Genomic DNA, 23,548 nt, shown 5'->3' with positions numbered 1-23,548 from the left:
TGCCGACGCGTTTCAGGCCACTGCCCTTTGTCATAGGGATCAGTCTGTCAGTGCTGTTAGATCTCCACGCACCGGATCTTCTCCTCTTAACCGAGACATGGTTCTGTGATGACTCTCTACCTACTTTGCTAGCCACTCTGCCCGCCCCTTACTACGCCCTTCGAGCGGATCGTTCATCTGGCAGAACGGAGGGTGGCGTAGCAGTCATTGCTCGCGCTGATCTTCCATTTCAACTGCTTTCTCTCCCCAACATCGCCACCACCGAGTATCTTGCCATCCGCACCACGTCTATATCCCCCCCTCTCACCTGTGTTCTCATTTATCGTCCTCCCCAGTCACCTCTACGCTTTCTCCCTGATTTCCAGGAGGTGTTAGCCACCCTCTCTGTTAATAACTCTTCTGTGTTACTACTGGGCGATTTCAACTTCTGGCCCTCTGACCCAGCAGAGTGTTTATCTTCAAGAGAGTTCTCAGACACACTTCTATCTCTTAATTTTGTTTCCCATGTATCCTCCCCTACTCACGTCAAGGGGCATATCTTGGACCAGATTTTTTTCCTTGAACTGCCCTGTTGACTCCCTCTCTATTTCTCCCTGCACTAGGTCTGATCACCACTTGATTTCTTTTGCTCTCCCTATTAGTTCTACACCTAGGGTCCCCCTTCCTAAAAATGTCTGGGTCCGCTCGTGGAGCAGAGTTGACCCGGCGAACTTGTCTGTCCTTTTAAGTGCTTCCTACCCTGCCTTACACGGTCTTTCCACCTTGGCTCAGGCCAACATCATTGAACAATGGCTCTCCTCAGCCAGTGAGTCCATTGCCCCTTTGAAGCGATTGACCTCCAAGCGGGAGAAAGATGCCAATTTGTGGTTTACCGATGACCTCAAAACCATCAAATTATCGGTACGCCGTGCTGAGAGGGCCTGGAGGAGAAACTATTGTCCCACCTTAAGAGCTGACTTCACTACTCTATTAGCCCAATATAAGAATGCTATCTTTTTTTTTTTTTTTTTTAAACCTTTATTTATCTTATGCATATTACACAGCGTCTGCCTACAACCACTACGGGCCGGCCGCTATGACAATCAACAACATTCCAGATCGTCTTACTATGTGGAAAAGCTAAAAATAAGAGCGCTACGGTGTATTAGCAGCAGACATAAGAAGAATAACGGAGGTTTCATTTTATAAATTTAAAGAGGTGTCATACATTCAGACCAGACAACCGAAAGGGCGAGCCATACGACATAATATCAACTAAAAGAGCAGCAATAGTTAGGATTTGTGCGTTGAACATTATATAGGCAGGATACATAAACACTATACTTCATTCGGCGCCAGTTCGTGCCCACCCAGTCAACATATCACTGCAGGATTTATTTGCAAACTTAACCACTATATAGCAGGACGTGAGAGGGCACAGTCTTACAGCAGGACGAAAGGATCCAGTGTCATACAATAAAGCGAGTTTTACGTGGAACAAGCCATGTAGGAGGATACAGGCCCTCTAAGAAATATAATCGGGAAGTGAAAACAGGATATGCGAGCATTCAATGGCTGTGTATTAATATCAACGCCGTACACACAAAATCCAATAAACAGTGCAAACAACTTAAGCACGGAGTGCTAAATCCTACCCAAGAGGAACACCACCCGACCCCCCGTCTGATCTAAAATATACGAAAAAAGGAAAAAAGAAAAGGAAATAAAAGAAATATAAAAGGAGAAACACAATCGTGCAAGATGGGCGCCACCCCGGGCCAGGCATCCCGCGGCTAATAATACAGAAGAAAGTAGAGAGCTGGCGAGAAGAAGGGTATGGCAGTCGCGACAGAGCATCGAAACAGACAAAAGTGGCATAGCGACAGACCCCAACCCACTCATGCCAGAGAAGTGAGGACAGAAGCGGCACCGCTATAAAGGGATAGAAGAGGGCCATAGAACCAAAAAAGAAACATCTGAAAGACCCCGCCCACCCGTCCCACCCCGCACCCCTGCAGAAGGCTACGGCCAACCCTCCAAACAGCGTGCCTGTCGCCCTAATCCGAAACCCGAAATATAGTAAAGAAGAAAGTAGAATAAGGAGACAAAAAGAAGGAGGAAAGAGAATATGAAACAAAAATAAGATGTGAGGGAGGAGCCAGAGGATATGAACAAACACACTCGGCTACGACCCCCCCCCGACCAGCAAATGAATAATTATCAAATCAATGCTACACCTTCCCAGACAGCAAAAACCCACAGGGGGGGGAGGGGGGGAAATTTTAACGTTTCACAATGTCGAGAGTACAAGCGTCAGTGCAACGGACAGGTAAACCAGCAGTCTATCAGTGTCTTGCAACTTACCCCCAGCCCTTCCTAATCACGAAACCAACCCAATAAAGGATAACATGGAGCGGGCCACCCAGCACAGAATAATCGTAATGTTGACCAGGGTTACGGCAGTGATGTAGAGTAGGGAGAGCCACCATACTAATGGAATACAAAAAATCAATGAAGCAAGTCAATTGTAGCAGCAACGACAGGGCAAGCAAAAGCAAGCCGGAGTCCAGTTTCGCAGTTCGACAATGCAAAGGTACCCCACCAGGACAAAAGCTCGAATCCATCGAAGCGGGAGCAAACAGCGGCCCACCATAGTTCCCAATTGTCCGGGAAGGAGCAGATCTCCGCGTCATGTGCAAGTCCTCGAAGTCCGGGCGGAGAGAAAGCGGAGGTTCAAAAGCCACCGGCCCATCAAGCGGCCGAAGAACAGCGACAGCAACTCCTGGCGCAGCCGAAGGGGGCAAAGCAATGGAGGCATCAGGACGATATGGGTGCATGAAAGAGCGACGACCCAAAATGGCGGCGGGCCGCATAGGGTCGGTAGAAGCACCGGGGGCCAAGACAGCGTACAAGGACATCAAGGCGTCCAGGACATCTCCGAGCGTGGGCGCTCGAGCACACGCCCAGGCCTCCGCGCAATCCGGCCAGCAAGGTTCGTCGGTGCAGAGCGGATCACCCCCCGCGTTGTTGGTAGCCATTTTGTGAGTTTCGCCGCCCCGCACTCCACCGTGGGCCCCCAAACAGTTCCCAAATGTAGGACTTTACAGACCTCCGGAGGCTCCCAACGATGGCCCCACCGGCACAGAACGGGGCGGCGCTCAATGGGGGGGGGTCCCCCTCCGAACAGTGGCGGGCCCCACAAGCGAGAGCCAGGCGCGGGGTCCAGGGCTGCCGGACAGAACAAAGGCGAAGGGACCCCTTCACACAGTCAGCCCCCGACACATCTCGTCCCCCTCCAGCCGCACGGTCCACAAATCGGGGCCGGTTCAGGATCGCCGGGGCAGACGCACAACGGCTCCCACCAGTGGCTCACTCTCGAGGCCGGGGCCGGCAATCTCAGCACCGCTGGTCGGGTCCCACAGGCGAGGTCCCGGTCTCGAGCGCCCGGAGGCCCCAATCCCACCGAGGGCACAGCTGCGGACCCACAGCACGCAGGAGCCTCCGGACCAGACGGTGAGTAAGAGTGGGTCGTTAAGTTCCAAAATCTGTAGTGAAGTATCGTCGCAGTACAGGATATATTGCAGGATATTCGAAGTTGGCCGGAGGGCCGACGGAGCCGAGCTAAAAGGCGGCCATTACGCTCTCGAGCTAGGCTCCTCCCCCCCAAGAATGCTATCTTGGTCGCTAAAACAGCCTATTTCTCCTCCAAGATCCTCACAGCCGAGAACCAATCAAAGGAAATCTTCTCGATTGTTCAGAACCTAGCCTTTTCAGATCGCACCTCCCTCAAGCCCTTCCCCTCCCAGGCCCTCTGTCACTCTTTGAATAGTTTTTTCATTGATAAAATCGCCGCTATCAAAGCCAACATCCCTTCACCTTCCCCGTTTTTTGTTGACCCTCAGTGCCCTCCTCCGCAAGGACAACTAAATTTTCTCCCCCTCCTGACCAAGGAATCCTTTACATCATTAATTCCCCTCGTAAAATCTGGCTCTCCCCTTGATACCTGTCCCGCTCACATACTTCGTCCATTTACACCTCTTGCCCCGATCCTCCCCTTCTCTTTCTTAACAGCTCCCTTTCTCAGGGGGTTGTCCCCAACCCTTTGAAGTCAGCTATTATTTTACCTATTTTAAAGAAGCCTGGCGTGGACCCTTCCATCCCAGCCAACTATCGCCCCATTTCTCTCCTACCATTTTTGGCCAAGGTGCTCGAGCGCCATGTCACCAGGTCTCTGAGCACCTTTGTGGAAGAGAATGGGGTATTGGCTTCCCGTCAGGCTGGCTTTCGCCCCGCACACTCTATGGAGTCCGTAGTCCTTTCGGTCCTTGACAACCTCAGGGAGGGGAGGGATACCAATCAATCCCAGGCATTGGTCCTCCTCGATCTCTCTGCCGCCTTTGACACGGTGGATCATACCATCCTACTTTCCCGTGTCGCGGCGGCGGGGATCGGAGGCACGGCCCTGGTATGGTTATCCTCCTTCCTGAGGGACCGCACCCAGGCAGTTCGCCTGGGTGACTTCTCTGCGGACTTCCGGAAGGTCCAGTGCGGGGTCCCCCAAGGTTCCTCCCTTTCACCTCTTCTGTTCAATCTTTACATTTCTCCCCTCATTTTTTCTTTAGAACAAATGGAGGTCTCCGTATATAACTATGCGGATGACCTCCAACTTGTTTTCAACCTATCTTCTTCTCCTGCTTCTATTTCTGATTTCCAGTCTATTATGATTTTTATCCGGGACTGGATGGATTTCAACCACCTGAAACTCAACCCCGATAAGACCGAGTTGGTGTTGACGGGTGGTTGCTCCAGTCCCTGGTCTTCACTTTTTTGGCCCCCTTCCCTTGGTCTCCCTCCCGTTCCCTCTACCTCTGTCAAGACCCTAGGTATTAAACTTAACTCTCACCTTACCCTTCACTCCCAGGTTAGTTCTGTGGTTTCTTCTTCCTTTCTTTCTCTCCGTACCATCCGCAAGGTCTCTCGATTTTTCACCTTCGAGGCCTTGAAGCTGATCGTCCTTGCGATGGTCATCTCCCGCCTGGATTATGGCAGCGCCCTATATGCAGGTATACCTGCATATAGTCTCAGGCGGTTGCAGATGATTCAAAACCAGGCGGCTCGGTTGGTCTTTAACCTTCCCAAATCCTCACATGTCACTCCCCTCCTGAAAACTTTACATTGGCTCCCGGTCCGGGAACGTGTCCAATTCAAGCTTGCGACTATCACCTACCAGGCTCGACTGGGCACGGCCCCTGCTTTCATTTCCTCGGAGATTATCCCTTACCTTCCAGCCAGGGAGCTCCGATCTTCTTCCCAATTTCTGTTGACAGTCCCCCGGTTTCGCCGGAAAAAGTGGGTGGGTTCAAAATTTGCGACCCTTGCCCCAGCTCTCTGGAATTCATTACCCTTAGAGCTCAGATCCCTAACTCCATATTCCCAGTTTCGAAAGAAACTTAAAACCTATCTTTTCAGTAAAATCTTTATTTAGTCTCCGGTCACCTGTCCTCTTCCCTTTGTCCCTTGTGGAGATCTGCCAGTTACAGCGCCATGAAACCGCTGGTGAAAGAGCGCTATATAAAACTTTTTAAACTCAAACTCATAGGCAAAGTTCCATCACAAGTGCACAACATATTTCGCATTTAAATCCCTCCGTTGACACCCGCCCGTATGGGCGTGGCCGCTTGCACAGCCTTATGGTGTCTGAAGTCCATATTTCTCCAGTGAGTTGCTGTGTACTCTAAAATCAAGCAAATTAATACCCTAGTGGGTTGTTGTGATTGTCCCAAAGAATCTGTGCTGACACCTTAAAGTCTCCTTTAAAAAGCTCCAGTCCCGCAGCTGGTGTTCGTCGGTTGGCGTCACCGCAGGTCTGCACTTGTAGCGGGCTTCTTCCACGGCCGAGCCAGCCGTAATTAATCCATCAAACAAGGTTACCCCCTCGGAAGAGCCACATCAGGTCGATATTGCTTATATTCTTTTAATGGAGGCTGCAGCATGGAGATGGGATCACATCACGGCACATCACATCATGCCGACGCGTTTCAGGCCACTGCCCTTTGTCATAGGGATCAGTCTGTCAGTGCTGTTAGATCTCCACGCACCGGATCTTCTCCTCTTAACCGAGACATGGTTCTGTGATGACTCTCTACCTACTTTGCTAGCCACTCTGCCCGCCCCTTACTACGCCCTTCGAGCGGATCGTTCATCTGGCAGAACGGAGGGTGGCGTAGCAGTCATTGCTCGCGCTGATCTTCCATTTCAACTGCTTTCTCTCCCCAACATCGCCACCACCGAGTATCTTGCCATCCGCACCACGTCTATATCCCCCCCTCTCACCTGTGTTCTCATTTATCGTCCTCCCCAGTCACCTCTACGCTTTCTCCCTGATTTCCAGGAGGTGTTAGCCACCCTCTCTGTTAATAACTCTTCTGTGTTACTACTGGGCGATTTCAACTTCTGGCCCTCTGACCCAGCAGAGTGTTTATCTTCAAGAGAGTTCTCAGACACACTTCTATCTCTTAATTTTGTTTCCCATGTATCCTCCCCTACTCCCGTCAAGGGGCATATCTTGGACCAGATTTTTTTCCTTGAACTGCCCTGTTGACTCCCTCTCTATTTCTCCCTGCACTAGGTCTGATCACCACTTGATTTCTTTTGCTCTCCCTATTAGTTCTACACCTAGGGTCCCCCTTCCTAAAAATGTCTGGGTCCGCTCGTGGAGCAGAGTTGACCCGGCGAACTTGTCTGTCCTTTTAAGTGCTTCCTACCCTGCCTTACACGGTCTTTCCACCTTGGCTCAGGCCAACATCATTGAACAATGGCTCTCCTCAGCCAGTGAGTCCATTGCCCCTTTGAAGCGATTGACCTCCAAGCGGGAGAAAGATGCCAATTTGTGGTTTACCGATGACCTCAAAACCATCAAATTATCGGTACGCCGTGCTGAGAGGGCCTGGAGGAGAAACTATTGTCCCACCTTAAGAGCTGACTTCACTACTCTATTAGCCCAATATAAGAATGCTATCTTTTTTTTTTTTTTTTTTTTTTTTAAACCTTTATTTATCTTATGCATATTACACAGCGTCTGCCTACAACCACTACGGGCCGGCCGCTATGACAATCAACAACATTCCAGATCGTCTTACTATGTGGAAAAGCTAAAAATAAGAGCGCTACGGTGTATTAGCAGCAGACATAAGAAGAATAACGGAGGTTTCATTTTATAAATTTAAAGAGGTGTCATACATTCAGACCAGACAACCGAAAGGGCGAGCCATACGACATAATATCAACTAAAAGAGCAGCAATAGTTAGGATTTGTGCGTTGAACATTATATAGGCAGGATACATAAACACTATACTTCATTCGGCGCCAGTTCGTGCCCACCCAGTCAACATATCACTGCAGGATTTATTTGCAAACTTAACCACTATATAGCAGGACGTGAGAGGGCACAGTCTTACAGCAGGACGAAAGGATCCAGTGTCATACAATAAAGCGAGTTTTACGTGGAACAAGCCATGTAGGAGGATACAGGCCCTCTAAGAAATATAATCGGGAAGTGAAAACAGGATATGCGAGCATTCAATGGCTGTGTATTAATATCAACGCCGTACACACAAAATCCAATAAACAGTGCAAACAACTTAAGCACGGAGTGCTAAATCCTACCCAAGAGGAACACCACCCGACCCCCCGTCTGATCTAAAATATACGAAAAAAGGAAAAAAGAAAAGGAAATAAAAGAAATATAAAAGGAGAAACACAATCGTGCAAGATGGGCGCCACCCCGGGCCAGGCATCCCGCGGCTAATAATACAGAAGAAAGTAGAGAGCTGGCGAGAAGAAGGGTATGGCAGTCGCGACAGAGCATCGAAACAGACAAAAGTGGCATAGCGACAGACCCCAACCCACTCATGCCAGAGAAGTGAGGACAGAAGCGGCACCGCTATAAAGGGATAGAAGAGGGCCATAGAACCAAAAAAGAAACATCTGAAAGACCCCGCCCACCCGTCCCACCCAGCACCCCTGCAGAAGGCTACGGCCAACCCTCCAAACAGCGTGCCTGTCGCCCTAATCCGAAACCTGAAATATAGTAAAGAAGAAAGTAGAATAAGGAGACAAAAAGAAGGAGGAAAGAGAATATGAAACAAAAATAAGATGTGAGGGAGGAGCCAGAGGATATGAACAAACACACTCGGCTACGACCCCCCCCGACCAGCAAATGAATAATTATCAAATCAATGCTACACCTTCCCAGACAGCAAAAACCCACAGGGGGGGGGGGGGGGGGAGGGGGGGAAATTTTAACGTTTCACAATGTCGAGAGTACAAGCATCAGTGCAACGGACAGGTAAACCAGCAGTCTATCAGTGTCTTGCAACTTACCCCCAGCCCTTCCTAATTACGAAACCAACCCAATAAAGGATAACATGGAGCGGGCCACCCAGCACAGAATAATCGTAATGTTGACCAGGGTTACGGCAGTGATGTAGAGTAGGGAGAGCCACCATACTAATGGAATACAAAAAATCAATGAAGCAAGTCAATTGTAGCAGCAACGACAGGGCAAGCAAAAGCAAGCCGGAGTCCAGTTTCGCAGTTCGACAATGCAAAGGTACCCCACCAGGACAAAAGCTCGAATCCATCGAAGCGGGAGCAAACAGCAGCCCACCATAGTTCCCAATTGTCCGGGAAGGAGCAGATCTCCGCGTCATGTGCAAGTCCTCGAAGTCCGGGCGGAGAGAAAGCGGAGGTTCAAAAGCCACCGGCCCATCAAGCGGCCGAAGAACAGCGACAGCAACTCCTGGCGCAGCCGAAGGGGGCAAAGCAATGGAGGCATCAGGACGATATGGGTGCATGAAAGAGCGACGACCCAAAATGGCGGCGGGCCGCATAGGGTCGGTAGAAGCACCGGGGGCCAAGACAGCGTACAAGGACATCAAGGCGTCCAGGACATCTCCGAGCGTGGGCGCTCGAGCACACGCCCAGGCCTCCGCGCAATCCGGCCAGCAAGGTTCGTCGGTGCAGAGCGGATCACCCCCCGCGTTGTTGGTAGCCATTTTGTGAGTTTCGCCGCCCCGCACTCCACCGTGGGCCCCCAAACAGTTCCCAAATGTAGGACTTTACAGACCTCCGGAGGCTCCCAACGATGGCCCCACCGGCACAGAACGGGCCGGCGCTCAATGGGGGGGGGGCCCCCTCCGAACAGTGGCGGGCCCCACAAGCGAGAGCCAGGCGCGGGGTCCAGGGCTGCCGGACAGAACAAAGGCGAAGGGACCCCTTCACACAGTCAGCCCCCGACACATCTCGTCCCCCTCCAGCCGCACGGTCCACAAATCGGGGCCGGTTCAGGATCGCCGGGGCAGACACACAACGGCTCCCACCAGTGGCTCACTCTCGAGGCCGGGGCCGGCAATCTCAGCACCGCCGGTCGGGTCCCACAGGCGAGGTCCCGGTCTCGAGCGCCCGGAGGCCCCAATCCCACCGAGGGCACAGCTGCGGACCCACAGCACGCAGGAGCCTCCGGACCAGACGGTGAGTAAGAGTGGGTCGTTAAGTTCCAAAATCTGTAGTGAAGTATCGTCGCAGTACAGGATATATTGCAGGATATTCGAAGTTGGCCGGAGGGCCGACGGAGCCGAGCTAAAAGGCGGCCATTACGCTCTCGAGCTAGGCTCCTCCCCCCCAAGAATGCTATCTTGGTCGCTAAAACAGCCTATTTCTCCTCCAAGATCCTCACAGCCGAGAACCAATCAAAGGAAATCTTCTCGATTGTTCAGAACCTAGCCTTTTCAGATCGCACCTCCCTCAAGCCCTTCCCCTCCCAGGCCCTCTGTCACTCTTTGAATAGTTTTTTCATTGATAAAATCGCCGCTATCAAAGCCAACATCCCTTCACCTTCCCCGTTTTTTGTTGACCCTCAGTGCCCTCCTCCGCAAGGACAACTAAATTTTCTCCCCCTCCTGACCAAGGAATCCTTTACATCATTAATTCCCCTCGTAAAATCTGGCTCTCCCCTTGATACCTGTCCCGCTCACATACTTCGTCCATTTACACCTCTTGCCCCGATCCTCCCCTTCACTTTCTTAACAGCTCCCTTTCTCAGGGGGTTGTCCCCAACCCTTTGAAGTCAGCTATTATTTTACCTATTTTAAAGAAGCCTGGCGTGGACCCTTCCATCCCAGCCAACTATCGCCCCATTTCTCTCCTACCATTTTTGGCCAAGGTGCTCGAGCGCCATGTCACCAGGTCTCTGAGCACCTTTGTGGAAGAGAATGGGGTATTGGCTTCCCGTCAGGCTGGCTTTCGCCCCGCACACTCTATGGAGTCCGTAGTCCTTTCGGTCCTTGACAACCTCAGGGAGGGGAGGGATACCAATCAATCCCAGGCATTGGTCCTCCTCGATCTCTCTGCCGCCTTTGACACGGTGGATCATACCATCCTACTTTCCCGTGTCGCGGCGGCGGGGATCGGAGGCACGGCCCTGGTATGGTTATCCTCCTTCCTGAGGGACCGCACCCAGGCAGTTCGCCTGGGTGACTTCTCTGCGGACTTCCGGAAGGTCCAGTGCGGGGTCCCCCAAGGTTCCTCCCTTTCACCTCTTCTGTTCAATCTTTACATTTCTCCCCTCATTTTTTCTTTAGAACAAATGGAGGTCTCCGTATATAACTATGCGGATGACCTCCAACTTGTTTTCAACCTATCTTCTTCTCCTGCTTCTATTTCTAATTTCCAGTCTATTATGATTTTTATCCGGGACTGGATGGATTTCAACCACCTGAAACTCAACCCCGATAAGACCGAGTTGGTGTTGACGGGTGGTTGCTCCAGTCCCTGGTCTTCACTTTTTTGGCCCCCTTCCCTTGGTCTCCCTCCCGTTCCCTCTACCTCTGTCAAGACCCTAGGTATTAAACTTAACTCTCACCTTACCCTTCACTCCCAGGTTAGTTCTGTGGTTTCTTCTTCCTTTCTTTCTCTCCGTATCATCCGCAAGGTCTCTCGATTTTTCACCTTCGAGGCCTTGAAGCTGATCGTCCTTGCGATGGTCATCTCCCGCCTGGATTATGGCAACGCCCTATATGCAGGTATACCTGCATATAGTCTCAGGCGGTTGCAGATGATTCAAAACCAGGCGGCTCGGTTGGTCTTTAACCTTCCCAAATCCTCACATGTCACTCCCCTCCTGAAAACTTTACATTGGCTCCCGGTCCGGGAACGTGTCCAATTCAAGCTTGCGACTATCACCTACCAGGCTCGACTGGGCACGGCCCCTGCTTTCATTTCCTCGGAGATTATCCCTTACCTTCCAGCCAGGGAGCTCCGATCTTCTTCCCAATTTCTGTTGACAGTCCCCCGGTTTCGCCGGAAAAAGTGGGTGGGTTCAAAATTTGCGACCCTTGCCCCAGCTCTCTGGAATTCATTACCCTTAGAGCTCAGATCCCTAACTCCATATTCCCAGTTTCGAAAGAAACTTAAAACCTATCTTTTCAGTAAAATCTTTATTTAGTCTCCGGTCACCTGTCCTCTTCCCTTTGTCCCTTGTGGAGATCTGCCAGTTACAGCGCCATGAAACCGCTGGTGAAAGAGCGCTATATAAAACTTTTTAAACTCAAACTCATAGGCAAAGTTCCATCACAAGTGCACAACATATTTCGCATTTAAATCCCTTCGTTGACACCCGCCCGTATGGGCGTGGCCGCTTGCACAGCCTTATGGTGTCTGAAGTCCATATTTCTCCAGTGAGTTGCTGTGTACTCGAAAATCAAGCAAATTAATACCCTAGTGGGTTGTTGTGATTGTCCCAAAGAATCTGTGCTGTCACCTTAAAGTCTCCTTTAAAAAGCTCCAGTCCCGCAGCTGGTGTTCGCCGGTTGGCGTCACCGCAGGTCTGCACTTGTAGCGGGCTTCTTCCACGGCCGAGCCAGCCGTAATTAATCCATCAAACAAGGTTACCCCCTCGGAAGAGCCACATCAGGTCGATATTGCTTATATTCTTTTAATGGAGGCTGCAGCATGGAGATGGGATCACAGCACGGCACATCACATCATGCCGACGTGTTTCGGGCCACTGCCCTTTGTCATAGGCAAAGTTCCATCACAAGTGCACAACATATTTCGCATTTAAATCCCTTCGTTGACACCCGCCCGTATGGGCGTGGCCGCTTGCACAGCCTTATGGTGTCTGAAGTCCGTATTTCTCCAGTGAGGTGCTGTGTACTCGAAAATCAAGGAAATTAATACCCTAGTGGGCTGCTGTGATTGTCCCAAAGAATCTGTGCTGACACCTTAAGTCTCCTTTAAAAAGCTCTTGTCCTGCAGCTGGTGTTCGCCGGTTGGCGTCACCGCAGGTCTGCACTTGCAGCGGGCTTCTTCCACGGCCGAGCCAGCCGTAATTAATCCATCAAACAAGGTTACCCCCTCGGAAGAGCCACATCAGGTCGGTATTGCTTATATTCTTTTAATGGAGGCTGCAGCATGGAGATGGGATCACATCACATCACGGCACATCACATCAAAGCTTGAGGTTTGTAAGAGCCACACAAGTTACCCCATCCTGGACTCCCCTGGGCGTGTAGTTTTAAAAAATGTACAGGTTTGTTATGTTTCCCTAGGTGCTGGCTGAGCTAGGGCCAAAAATCCACAGCTAGGCACATTGAAAAAATGGTCAGTTTTCACTGGAAAAATGTGATGTGTCCATGTTGCGTTTTGGGCCATTTCCTGTGGCGGGCACGAGGCCCACCCAATAAGTGAGATACCATTTTTATCTGAAGACTTGGGGGGGGGGGGGGGGGGGGGGGAATGCTGAGTAGGTTGAAGTTTGTGGCTTCCCATAGTTTCAAGAACTTTCCATCACAGAAATTGGAGGAACATTTTTTTTTGGATAAATGTTGGGATTTGCAAGGGATTCTGAGTTATAGAACCTGATGAGAGCCACACAAGTCGCCCCATCCTGGATTTCCCTGGGTGTTTTTTTTCATTAGTGTACAGGATTGCTAGGTTTCCGTAGGTGCTGGCTGAGCTAGGGCCCAAAATCCATAGCTAGGCACTTTGCAAATAAAGGGTCAGTTTTCACTTTGCGGAACACAGAATAGTAGAGCACGTGCTATTACCTGTTGTCTTCCCATGCATTTCTGCCTTCCAAATGTAAGACTGTGTGTAACCACTGCTTCTAAACTCCATATCTTGTTCCCATTTCATATATATATATATATATATAGGTTTCCTTGGTACCTATTTCTCTCTCTTTATATTTTCCCAAAAGAATTACTTTATAACCGCCACGCAATGAAAAACCATTGCAAGATTCAACTTAGTTAGGCTCTGGGTACCTCGTGTTCTTGGTGAACCTACAAGCCTCGTATATCTCCGCAACCAGAATGGTCCAGCGGCCGTAACGGTACATACCTTTCAAGAATATACCATAGTTAGAAGAAGTTACAGGTAAAAATGTAGGCACAAATGGCTGTTTTTTAAACTAAATTACAATATTCTTTTATTTCAACTATTACTTTATATAGGAAAACCTTGAAGAATCTACACAAATAACCCTTGCTGAATTCAGAATGTTGTCTACTTTTCAGAAATGTATAGCTATTCAGGATCCAGTATTGGTTTCACATCTATTACTTCCACTAACTGGAAGGAGGTTGAAAGCACAAAAAATAGTAAAAATAGGCTATGTTCCAGTACAATGCAGAAACTGTGTAACATTTTTTGGTTTTCGTACAAAAGTCTGCCTGTTCATGAAAGCTGGGAAGATGGTAATTTTAGCACCATAAACCCTTTGTTGATACCGTTTGCAGGGAAAAAACAGACGCTTTTTTCTGCAGCACTTTTTCCCTGTTCCCCCAAAAACCCAAAATGTTACTGTATATTGCCAAATTTCTCGATCCCCTCCAGGGGAATCCCTAAACGCTTGGTATATTAGCAGAAAAGGATGCCAGTTTGGCATGGATACCTTATGTGAACAAAATGTTATGGGGGCCTATGCGCGAACTACCCCAAATAACCAAAAAGTGTGTTGCACGGGGTAGAAAAGGCCTGCCAGCGAAGGAGCTAAGGCTCCTTCCTAAACAATGCTCAATTTGGTTAGTCTTTTATATATAACCTATGCCACATTTGCCCAATGCTCCTTTCCCATTCTCCTATTCTAGTCTCTTTGCTGTGGAATTTACTTACAGGTTGTGAACGGGAGCCATGGTGTAGGAGTAGAACAGTTATCTGTGTGGTAACTTCTTGTCTCTAGGCTCTTCTCCGTTATCAACAACCTCCTGCCAACCACTGAGCCACATCAAAATGCTGATCGGCTACTTTGTTAAAAAGAGTACTGCTAAGAGTGCACATCCAAATTAAGTGGTAAGAGCTATAAGTTGATCTTCATTTGTAGCCCAGACCACCATGCAAGTAATCTAGGAATTTGCTCTAAAATGTCTTTCCTGGAAACAATTACTCTTAATTGTCACTCAGAGAGCAAAGATGATGTCCGCAGGCATGATTCCAAACTTTCAAAGCTCTAATTAGATAGCTAGATAACAAGTTCCAGTCACCAAAAGCATAACTCTTCCCTAAAACAACTTCTTAAGACTGTAAGTGGAAGACATACCACTTCTGGTGCATGTAGAAAACGTATATAGTGGCTAAGAAGAGCCAGGGTTGCATAGCTACTATACATTAGCAAACCCTGCTTGCCTTCTCTATTAAGGTACATGTTGCAGCTCTCACAGCATACAGAAAGAGGCCTTTCAAGTCTCTATTTTCACTGATTAAGGATTTCTCCGTTGGCATCAAATGCATTAGAGAAAGGAAAGAAGTTGGATTAAAAATATGTCATGCCTGACTGCATATCCGAAGTGCATTTTTTGTGTTATGAACCAACTACCCATGTATATTGAGGATGGTAAATAAGGTTTAGAGTTAATAGCTGCTCAGTTGTTGACTAGTGAATTTCTAAAATGTACCTTATAATGTTGCTTCTTTTGTAGGTTTTGTCCATTCTACAAGACAGTAGGCATGCTGTCCAACATGATTGCCTTCTATGACATGGCCCGCCGTGCCGTTGAGACAACCGCGCAGAGCGACAATAAAATCACATGGGCCATCATCAGAGAACATATGAACGATATTCTATACAAACTTGCCTCTATGAAGTTCAAGGTATGTTCTTGTGGAAGTACTAGGAGCTGAAAGACAAATTTGTGAACACTGCTTAGATTTGATCCAGAATGAGATTGCTGGTCAAGAACACTGAATGAGTCTATCACAGGAGAGGCCTATACATAATGATACGTTTTTTGCAGGTTCGCCAGTAATAATTGCGCTCCAATTTTAGACATTCAAACCCCTCTGGAAAGTGTAGGTCAAGACAACTTCCCAACTTGAGTTAGGGTGTCCGGTAGACTTTAGTCCTCGTACCCCCTACAACATATTTACAGATGGTGATTCTAGGGCACCAATCAGTCCTGTGAGACTGTAACACTATTTTATTAGTGTGTTCCAGAGCCTCTTCGCCCCATTGATGACCACACCCAAGAAATCTATCCAAATCTGAATCTTTAAAAAGGCTTTATTAAAAAGGCCCTAATCTAATAGAGATTATATGAATAGGTGTTAGTAACAAAGATAAACATAATAGTTAAACGGATGATGAAATAGATTTTTAAACTGCAACATTTTAGCTGATGTTCATTAAATCAAATCATTGAATGATGATAGCAGCTTGCGGTAAAACTCCTCCCTTTCCAGGCCCTGACTAAATCGATCTTACCACCAAAGTGTCCATAAGGGTTTTCCAGATGGCCCATTAAAACACATACACAAATTGAATCACAGAGTTGTTTTTGTTCAGCTACTGTGCTTTGAGAAGGTCAGTTTGTCTCAGTTATGGCATTCCAAACTGTGAAAAGCACAAATAACGCAAGCTCCCTGAGCCCATGGATTTCAAGTAGGATATTTGTAGTGGACAGCTCCCCCTCTCCCAAGGAAAGCTGAAGATGTCTCCGAAGATGCTTTCACATCACAATTAAAACCATTTTCTTAATATTACGAAAAGTCAGTCTTTGTGATTGATGATGTAAAATTCAAGAATTCACACTTGAATTCTATTGCACATTCACTAAAATCTTACAGATGTATTTAACACTAATAAATATACATCTGAGCAGTTGGTGCACTACCTAGGATACAATAAAAAATTGCATGTATAGCACATAAAGCCATTCATTTAAATACCCCAATGTACCTCAAAAGTTGGAGCTCTCGGTGGATCGAGTATATGAAGATTGGATCTGTCGGTCCTCTATTACCTCTTCTTCATTCCGCTTGCAACCGATATATGGCATAGGGCTATGATACTCCCTGTTACCATGTACGCAACCCCTATACTTACTTTGTCAAGGAAGTAAAAACGTTCTGGATGAAGAAACTTTTGCCTGGACTCATCGCTTCCATTGCTCCCTAGGGCGCTTGATTTATGAGACTGTTAAGATTATTTTTTGTTTGGTTGCTCTGTTTTTTTACACCTTGCATTCTTACCAGATTTCAGTGCAGTGTGAGATACCCGTTATTGAAAAATTGGACCATTCATAGGGGTTAGAGGTGAATATGCCTCTTCACTCCGCATACCATTATCCCGCATGCTGTCACAACGCGGTCGTATTCTCACTAGTGAAATCAGATGTTTCGGGATCTCCATCTCTGACCATGCTCATACAGAGATGGATTGAGGATGCATAGAGCGCCGCACAGTAAAAGTAACTGAAGATTAAGTTGTTCTGTAATTCAGTCAACAGGGAAGAAATTGAGGAAGATTGTAAAAACCGAGTGGAGGATACTTGGTGATGGACGGAGCATCTGAACCAATCAAACACTCACAACCAGTCAACAGATCTTTAGCCCACTCTGCCACCCCAGTTCAGACATGGCCATATGCAAATCAGTCTGACCCTGTGCCTCATGGGAACAGTCCAGCCCGAACTGCCAAGCCATGCCTCCCCTGGACCGTACCCAAGCTTCCGAGGACCGGTTTCTGGCATTTCAGCCGTCTTCAGCCTGACTCGCTTGAATCCAGTGGCAAAGTGAGCAAGGGACTCACGTCTGAGCATACCCTGCCAACTTATGGCGAACAAAGTGGTACAGAAGGGGGTGGTGATGGACAGAGCATCTGAACCAATCAAACACTCACACCCAGTCAATAGATCTGGGTTTAATCCATCACCATTCTTTAGCCCACTCTGCCACCCCAGTTCAGATATGGCCATATGCAAATCAGTCTGACCCTGTGCCTCATGGGAACAGTCCAGCCCGAACTGCCAAGCCATGCCTTCCCTGGACTGGAAACAAGCTTCCGAGGACCGGTTTCTGGCAGCAAGGCTGAGGGGAGGGGGTTGAAGATGGCTGATGTTAGCCATCACGCTGCTACGGTGTACTGGCCCTCCCCTCGGAGCGGGGACTACCTTTTTGCTGCTTTAGAGCTGCAGGGACTACTATTGGGAGAACAGGGGGCACATACATCCGGGGCTCAGATGTGGGCTTGGCAGGGAGTGGCCTTAATTGCTATGGCCTCCATTTTTCATGATATGCGCTGGGCCTAATGACAGTACCTCAGGCATTGGAGGAGGCCTTAACGGCCCCTGGACATTGCTCACAATGCATTTACCTCATCCGGCCTGTTGTACTGCCGGGATGTCTTCTGCTCGTTCCTGGTCCGACACTGCTGTCTCCTCCTCCATGGCAGCTCAAGCTGAGGTACGTGTAACCTGGGCCCAACAAAATCTATCTGAGGTGCCACACTAAGGAGGTCTGTTGCATATTCACAGCTTTGTTAGTTCCCACTGACTACCCCAATATCCCCACTCCCTTACCCCCTCCACACAGCTATCCTTGTCGGCTGAAGAGGGTGAGATCATCTTAAACTAGGCACACAATGAATGCAAGTTAAGGTCTGCTGCAATTGTGCCATGGCTGCAGGGGTGCCTATTGGCTTTTGGTGATGCTAAATTAGAAGGCATTATAGGGAAAAATAAAGCCAAACAACCCAAGCTCACATTTGAGGGCAGGAAATCCTCTAGAGGGGTGGGGGAAGTCTTATGTCGTCGACTCCACCTGCGGATAAACTACATGAAAAATAACCTTAAATCAATTGATCAGAAAATTGACCTAATGACATTACAGATTGAACAAATAAAGGAACGGCTCGACAGACATGTCATTAGACTTGATGGGCAGAAGAGCATATATTAGATCTTGCAGATGGATTAAAGTAATTGAATGATCTACTCACTCGACCAGCAAAATCAGTAGAAATATCTCAGACCATAATTGTGGAATTTGAGGCATGATCGAAGCACAATAACCATCACATATTGGGGATTGCGATACTGCCTTAAAAAAAAAACTTGAGCTTTTGTGGAATCATTGCTATTGGACATTTTTCGGCCGAGACCAGTTTTTGCAGTGCTTTGTTGTGGAAAGGGCGCATAAATCCTTAGCTTTAAGGACCCTGCCAGTGGCCCCAGCATACTTCATGATTGGCAGACACATGAATTTTAGATGACAAGGTCTTGTCTATGACCAGCCAGAGATCATGGCATTATAAAATATCAGGGAGCTACGATCTATTTCTTTCCATATTTTACACCAGGGTCAAGGAGGCCAAACACTTATTTGCTGAAGCTAGACAACCCCGGTGTGGTGCAGGCTTGTCCTAATCTATGCAGTGTCCTGCCAAACTACGTGGAGTTTCAAAACCTCCAACAATCTTCTTCATAAGACCAGGCGACGCCTATAAGTTTTCAACAAAACTCGCCAGACAGAAAAATACTGTAAAATCCCCTAAGTTAATACCTGGATCTCAGGTGCACCAAAATGATGTGGTGATGTGGAATGATTTAGCCTCTTAGGCCCTAAGGTTTCTACGAATAACATATGTTTTTGCTTCTATACAGCAATATGATTGTATTAATGCCCACAGGTTACCATACTGCAGATTGGTACAAACGTTACTTACCTACCAGATATATTAGTTACCCTTGGTTTTTCAGTCTTTTTAGCTGATGTGCCTCCGCTACAATTATTTACTAGTGCGGTCTTATACGGGTGCCCGGTGGACAAGACAAATATATGATTCTGTGTAGGTTTAAACTGTTTGGGTTTTGTACACTGCAAGTTTGGGTATGTGTGGAGGAAGTTGTGTAATATTGACTGTTGCGCTACCTACTATGCGAAGACCAGGCAGCATGAAATTATTAGACATGGATACTTCACTATTGACTCCTCACTGTTCTTTTCGATAAAGAAGGTCCAGAAAAGCATAACATCAGGTGTATCACCTGGAATGCCAATGGGCTTGGTCATTTGCTTCCAAAGGGGCTTTGTGTTGTTACTTCTCTTTATTTAGCACCTAGGCACGAGGAGATGCCATCCTTATTACAAAGACTCTTCCCTTTAATTGGAGGAGTGTGTACTCTGATCTTGATGGCAGAGTGTTGATTGCCTCTGGTACTCTTTGTGGGAGACAGTGTATACCTGCGAGCATGCACGCCTCTAACGTTGAGGCACCCCAGTTTTTAACCCCTTCAGCGCTGATGACAAAGCCAGCTCGTCATGGGCGTTACCTGCGCTACGCGCATGACGAGCTGGCTTTGTCACGTAACGCGCGTTTTTTTAAAATCCAGCGCGCAGCGGGAAAACCCGCTAGCGCGCATGCGGTTAATGACATCAGAATATTATATACTGGCATGTGTGGAGACTCGAGGGCGAATGAGAAAATATTTTACTTTTACTCAACTGTACACAACAATTATTCTAGGATAAATTACTAGTTCCGCAGCTCTGCAATTGCACGCTGAGCGCCAGATGTAAAATATATTCCATGCACACTATCTGACCACTCATCTGTGAAACTGGAACTTGAAATAGTGGTGATTTTTACCATACTCCGAGGATCGCAGGTTTCTTCGTGCCAGTTTTTATTCTGTGCCCTCTGTACCCTCTCGCCCCCTGCCCCCCTTTTGCCTTCTGGTTCTCCCTCCCGCCCCCCTCACGCTTTCCCGCCACTGCCTCCCGTGCGGCCAGGCCCTCCTGCTGTCCCATTCGCTACCCCACTCCTGCCTCGCAGCTGCTCCTTCCTCGCACATCCCCTCATATGGAGGCTGCGAGGTGGTAAAGGGAGCGACCCTTGAACCTGTCACCAGGTAGGTCGCCCCCTCAGCCGCCACACGGTCCTCCTGTGCCGCTGTTCCCGCTGCCACTGTGCTTGCCACTCTGCTCGCGTGCCTGTCTCCGTTTCCGTGACTTGCTGCCTCTTTTCACTTTTTTTCCTCTGTGCTCTTGTGCCCTTTGTGCCCGCTTTTTTATTCTGTGCCCTTTGTGCCCGTTTTTATTCTGTGTCCTCTGTACCCTCTCCCCCCTGCCCCCATTTGCCTTCTAGTTCTCCCTCCCGCCCCCCTCGCGCTTTCCCGCCGCTGCGTCCCGTGCGGCCCGCCACCCTGCTGTCCCATTCGCCGCCCCACTCCCGCCTCCCAGCTGCTCCTCCGTTCCACAGCCCCTCATATTGAGGCCGTGCAGCGGACGCGCCGCTGGCGTGCCGAAGACGTGCCAAAGGTAAGCCCGTCGGCACCCGTCCGTGCCCAGCACCAGAACCCCGGATCCCCGCCGAAGCCTGGAAACCCGACTGAGATATGACACCGCCGCCCTCGACGCACTAAACAACGGACGACCACCCGCCTGCTACCAAGCCACCCCGAAGCGCACCCACGGACCCTTCACCTGCCAAGCCTGCAAATTCGCCTGCCTCCGAACCTGTACCCGCCCCCCGGACCAAGCAACATCAACAACCACCTCATGTGCATCCTAGTCAGCACCCGCTCCGTCCACAAGCACGCCGTCGAACTCTGGGACCTCCTTGATACAACTGCACCGGACGTCGCCTTCCTCGCGGAAACCTGGATGAACGCCTCCTCAGCCCCCGACATCGCCATAGCCATCCCGGACGGCTACAAGATCACCCGTAAGGACCGCGTCAACCAAACCGGAGGAGAAATCCCCATCTACAGGAACACCATCAACGTCACGACCAACACCGAAGACACCCTCACCGCCGCCGAACACCTACACTTCCAGATCCACACCGACCCAAAGACCACCCTTAGAGGAACCCTCATCTACAGACCCCTGGGTCCGCGTACACAATTCAGTGAAACCATCGCCGACTTCATCAGCCCGCATGCCCTCGCCTCATCGGAATACATCCTCCTGGGGGACCTGAACTTCCCCCTGGAGAACAATAACGCCAACAACACCACCACCCTGCTAGACAACCTCGGACTTAAGCAACTGGTGAACACCCCCACCGACTACGCCGGCCACACGCTCGACCCCATCTTCCCCACCAGCAACCACGTCTCCTTCAGCCTCTCCACCGGGCTACACTGGACCGACCACAGCTGCATCCATTTCACCATTAAGAAGACTACATCCCTATTGGTTAATCACGCATGAAAATGTTTGCATGTTAAGGCAATGAATAACTTGTCCTAGTGTTTGTCTCGGGAGTTCAGAGAATTACTTGCTGTATTCCTACCGTGCAACCAATAAAATCTGTTTAAAAAAAAAGAAGACTACATCCCACCACCGCCCGCAACAGATCCCCCGCAGACTCTGGAGCAAAGTCACCACAGACTAGCTAACCACATCACTGAGCCAGAACCCACCAACCGACACCTCTGACACCAACGACGCAGCCCACAATCTCGCACAATGGATCACCAACTGCGCCGACGCCCTTGCTCGACTAAAGAACCCCCCAGGCAAAACCGGCAACAGGAAAACCAGATGGTTCACCGACGCCCTCAAAGAATCAAAGAAATCCTGCCGAACTCTCGAGAAAACCTGGTGCCACGAACAGACGACTGAAAACATGACAGCTCTCAAAAACACCACTCACAAACACCACCAGCTCATCCGCACCACCCAAAGGACATTGTTCAAAGAGCGGCTGGACAACAACACACACAACAGCAAGGAATTCTTCAACATCGTAAAAGAACTCTCCAATCCCAGCGCCAGCAGCAACAACATCACACCGTCGCAAGACCTCTGCAACTCCCTCGCCACGTACTTCTACCGCAAGATCGCCGATATACAAGACAGCTTCGGCGCCCAGACTCCGCCTCCAGTCACCAAACCAATGCCCCCCACCACCACCATCAGCGCCTGGACCCTCCTCAGCACTGAAGACACCACCCTCATCATGAACACCATCCACTCTGGCTCTCCCTCTGACCCATGCCCTCACCACATCTTCAACAAAGCCGACACCATCATCGCACCCCACCTCCGGAACGTCATAAACCACTCCTTCACGTCCGCCACCTTCCCAGAGAGCTGGAAGCACGCAGAAATCAACGCCCTCCTGAAGAAACCCACAGCGGACCCTAAAGACCTCAAGAACCTCCGCCCCATCTCTCTTCTTCCCTTCCCTGCAAAAGTCATCGAGATGACCGTCAATAAACAGCTGACCACATTCCTCGAGGCAAACGACTCCCTCGACCCATCCCAGTCCGGATTTCGAGCCAACCACAGCACCGAGACCGCCCTCATCGCAGCCACCGACGACATCAGGACCTACTTGACAACGGGGAAACAACCGCCCTCATCCTCCTAGACCTCTCAGCCGCCTTTGATACAGTCTGCCACCGCACTCTAATAACCCGCCTCCACAATGCTGGGATACAAGGAAAAACCCCGGACTGGATCACCTCGTTCCTCTCCAACAGAACCCAGAGAGTCCGCCTCCCTCCCTTCCGCTCCACGGTCACCAAGATCATCTGCGGCGTACCCCAAAGCTCTTAACTCAGCCCAACCCTCTTCAATATCTACATGAGCCACCTCGCCGCCATCGCACGCAAACACAACATCAACATCATCTCCTTCGCCGACGACACCCAGCTGATACTCTCCCTCACCAAAGACCCAGCCACCGCCAAAACTAACCTCCAGGAAGGAATGAAAGAAGTCGCGGAATGGATGAAGCTCAGCCGCCTGAAACTAAACTCAGACAAGATGGAGGTCCTAATCCTCGGACAGTCCCCTTCCGCGCTGGGACGACTCCTGGTGGCCCACAGCGCTGGGCGCCGCACCGACACCCACGGACCGCACACGCAACCTGGGAGTCATCCTGGACTCCTCCCTCACGATGACCAAGCAAGTCAACGCCATCTCATCCTCATGCTTCCAACACCCTGCGCATGCTCCGAAAAATCTTCTGGTGGATCCCCACCTAACCAGAAAGACGGTCACCCAGTCCCTCGTCACCAGCCGACTGGAATACGGGAATGCCCTATACGCAGGAACCACAGGCAAACTTCAGAAAAGACTGCAGCGCATACAAAAGGCCTCTGCACGACTCATCCTCGACATCCCTCGCCACAGCCACATATCTGCCCACCTGAGAAACCTGCACTGGCTCCCCGTCAGCAAAAGGATCACGTTCAGGCTCCTCACCCACGCACACAAAGCGCTCCATGACATGAGCCCCGAATACCTCAACAACCGCGTCACGTTCTACACTCCGAC

At 49.5% G+C, this 23,548-nt stretch overlaps 2 protein-coding genes across 9 annotated transcripts in view; one reads left to right on the top strand and one right to left on the bottom strand.

The window, feature by feature from the left end:
• Positions 1-23,548, bottom strand: part of LOC144772394 (uncharacterized) — a 552,770-nt gene that overhangs the window by 11,966 nt on the left and 517,256 nt on the right. The gene's annotated exons all lie outside the window — the stretch shown is intronic.
• Positions 1-23,548, top strand: part of ATP6V1A (ATPase H+ transporting V1 subunit A) — a 266,273-nt gene that overhangs the window by 239,946 nt on the left and 2,779 nt on the right. For all 8 annotated transcript variants that reach the window (XM_078656668.1, XM_078656664.1, XM_078656669.1 and 5 more), the window contains one exon: positions 14,959-15,130. In XM_078656668.1, coding sequence (XP_078512794.1) covers positions 14,959-15,130 — 172 coding nt within the window. The remainder of the gene's footprint in view (positions 1-14,958; positions 15,131-23,548) is intronic.

This window comes from Lissotriton helveticus, chromosome 8, assembly GCF_964261635.1.
Source record: "Lissotriton helveticus chromosome 8, aLisHel1.1, whole genome shotgun sequence".
Lineage (NCBI taxonomy): Eukaryota > Metazoa > Chordata > Amphibia > Caudata > Salamandridae > Lissotriton > Lissotriton helveticus.
This window is presented reverse-complemented; position numbering and strand designations above follow the sequence as displayed.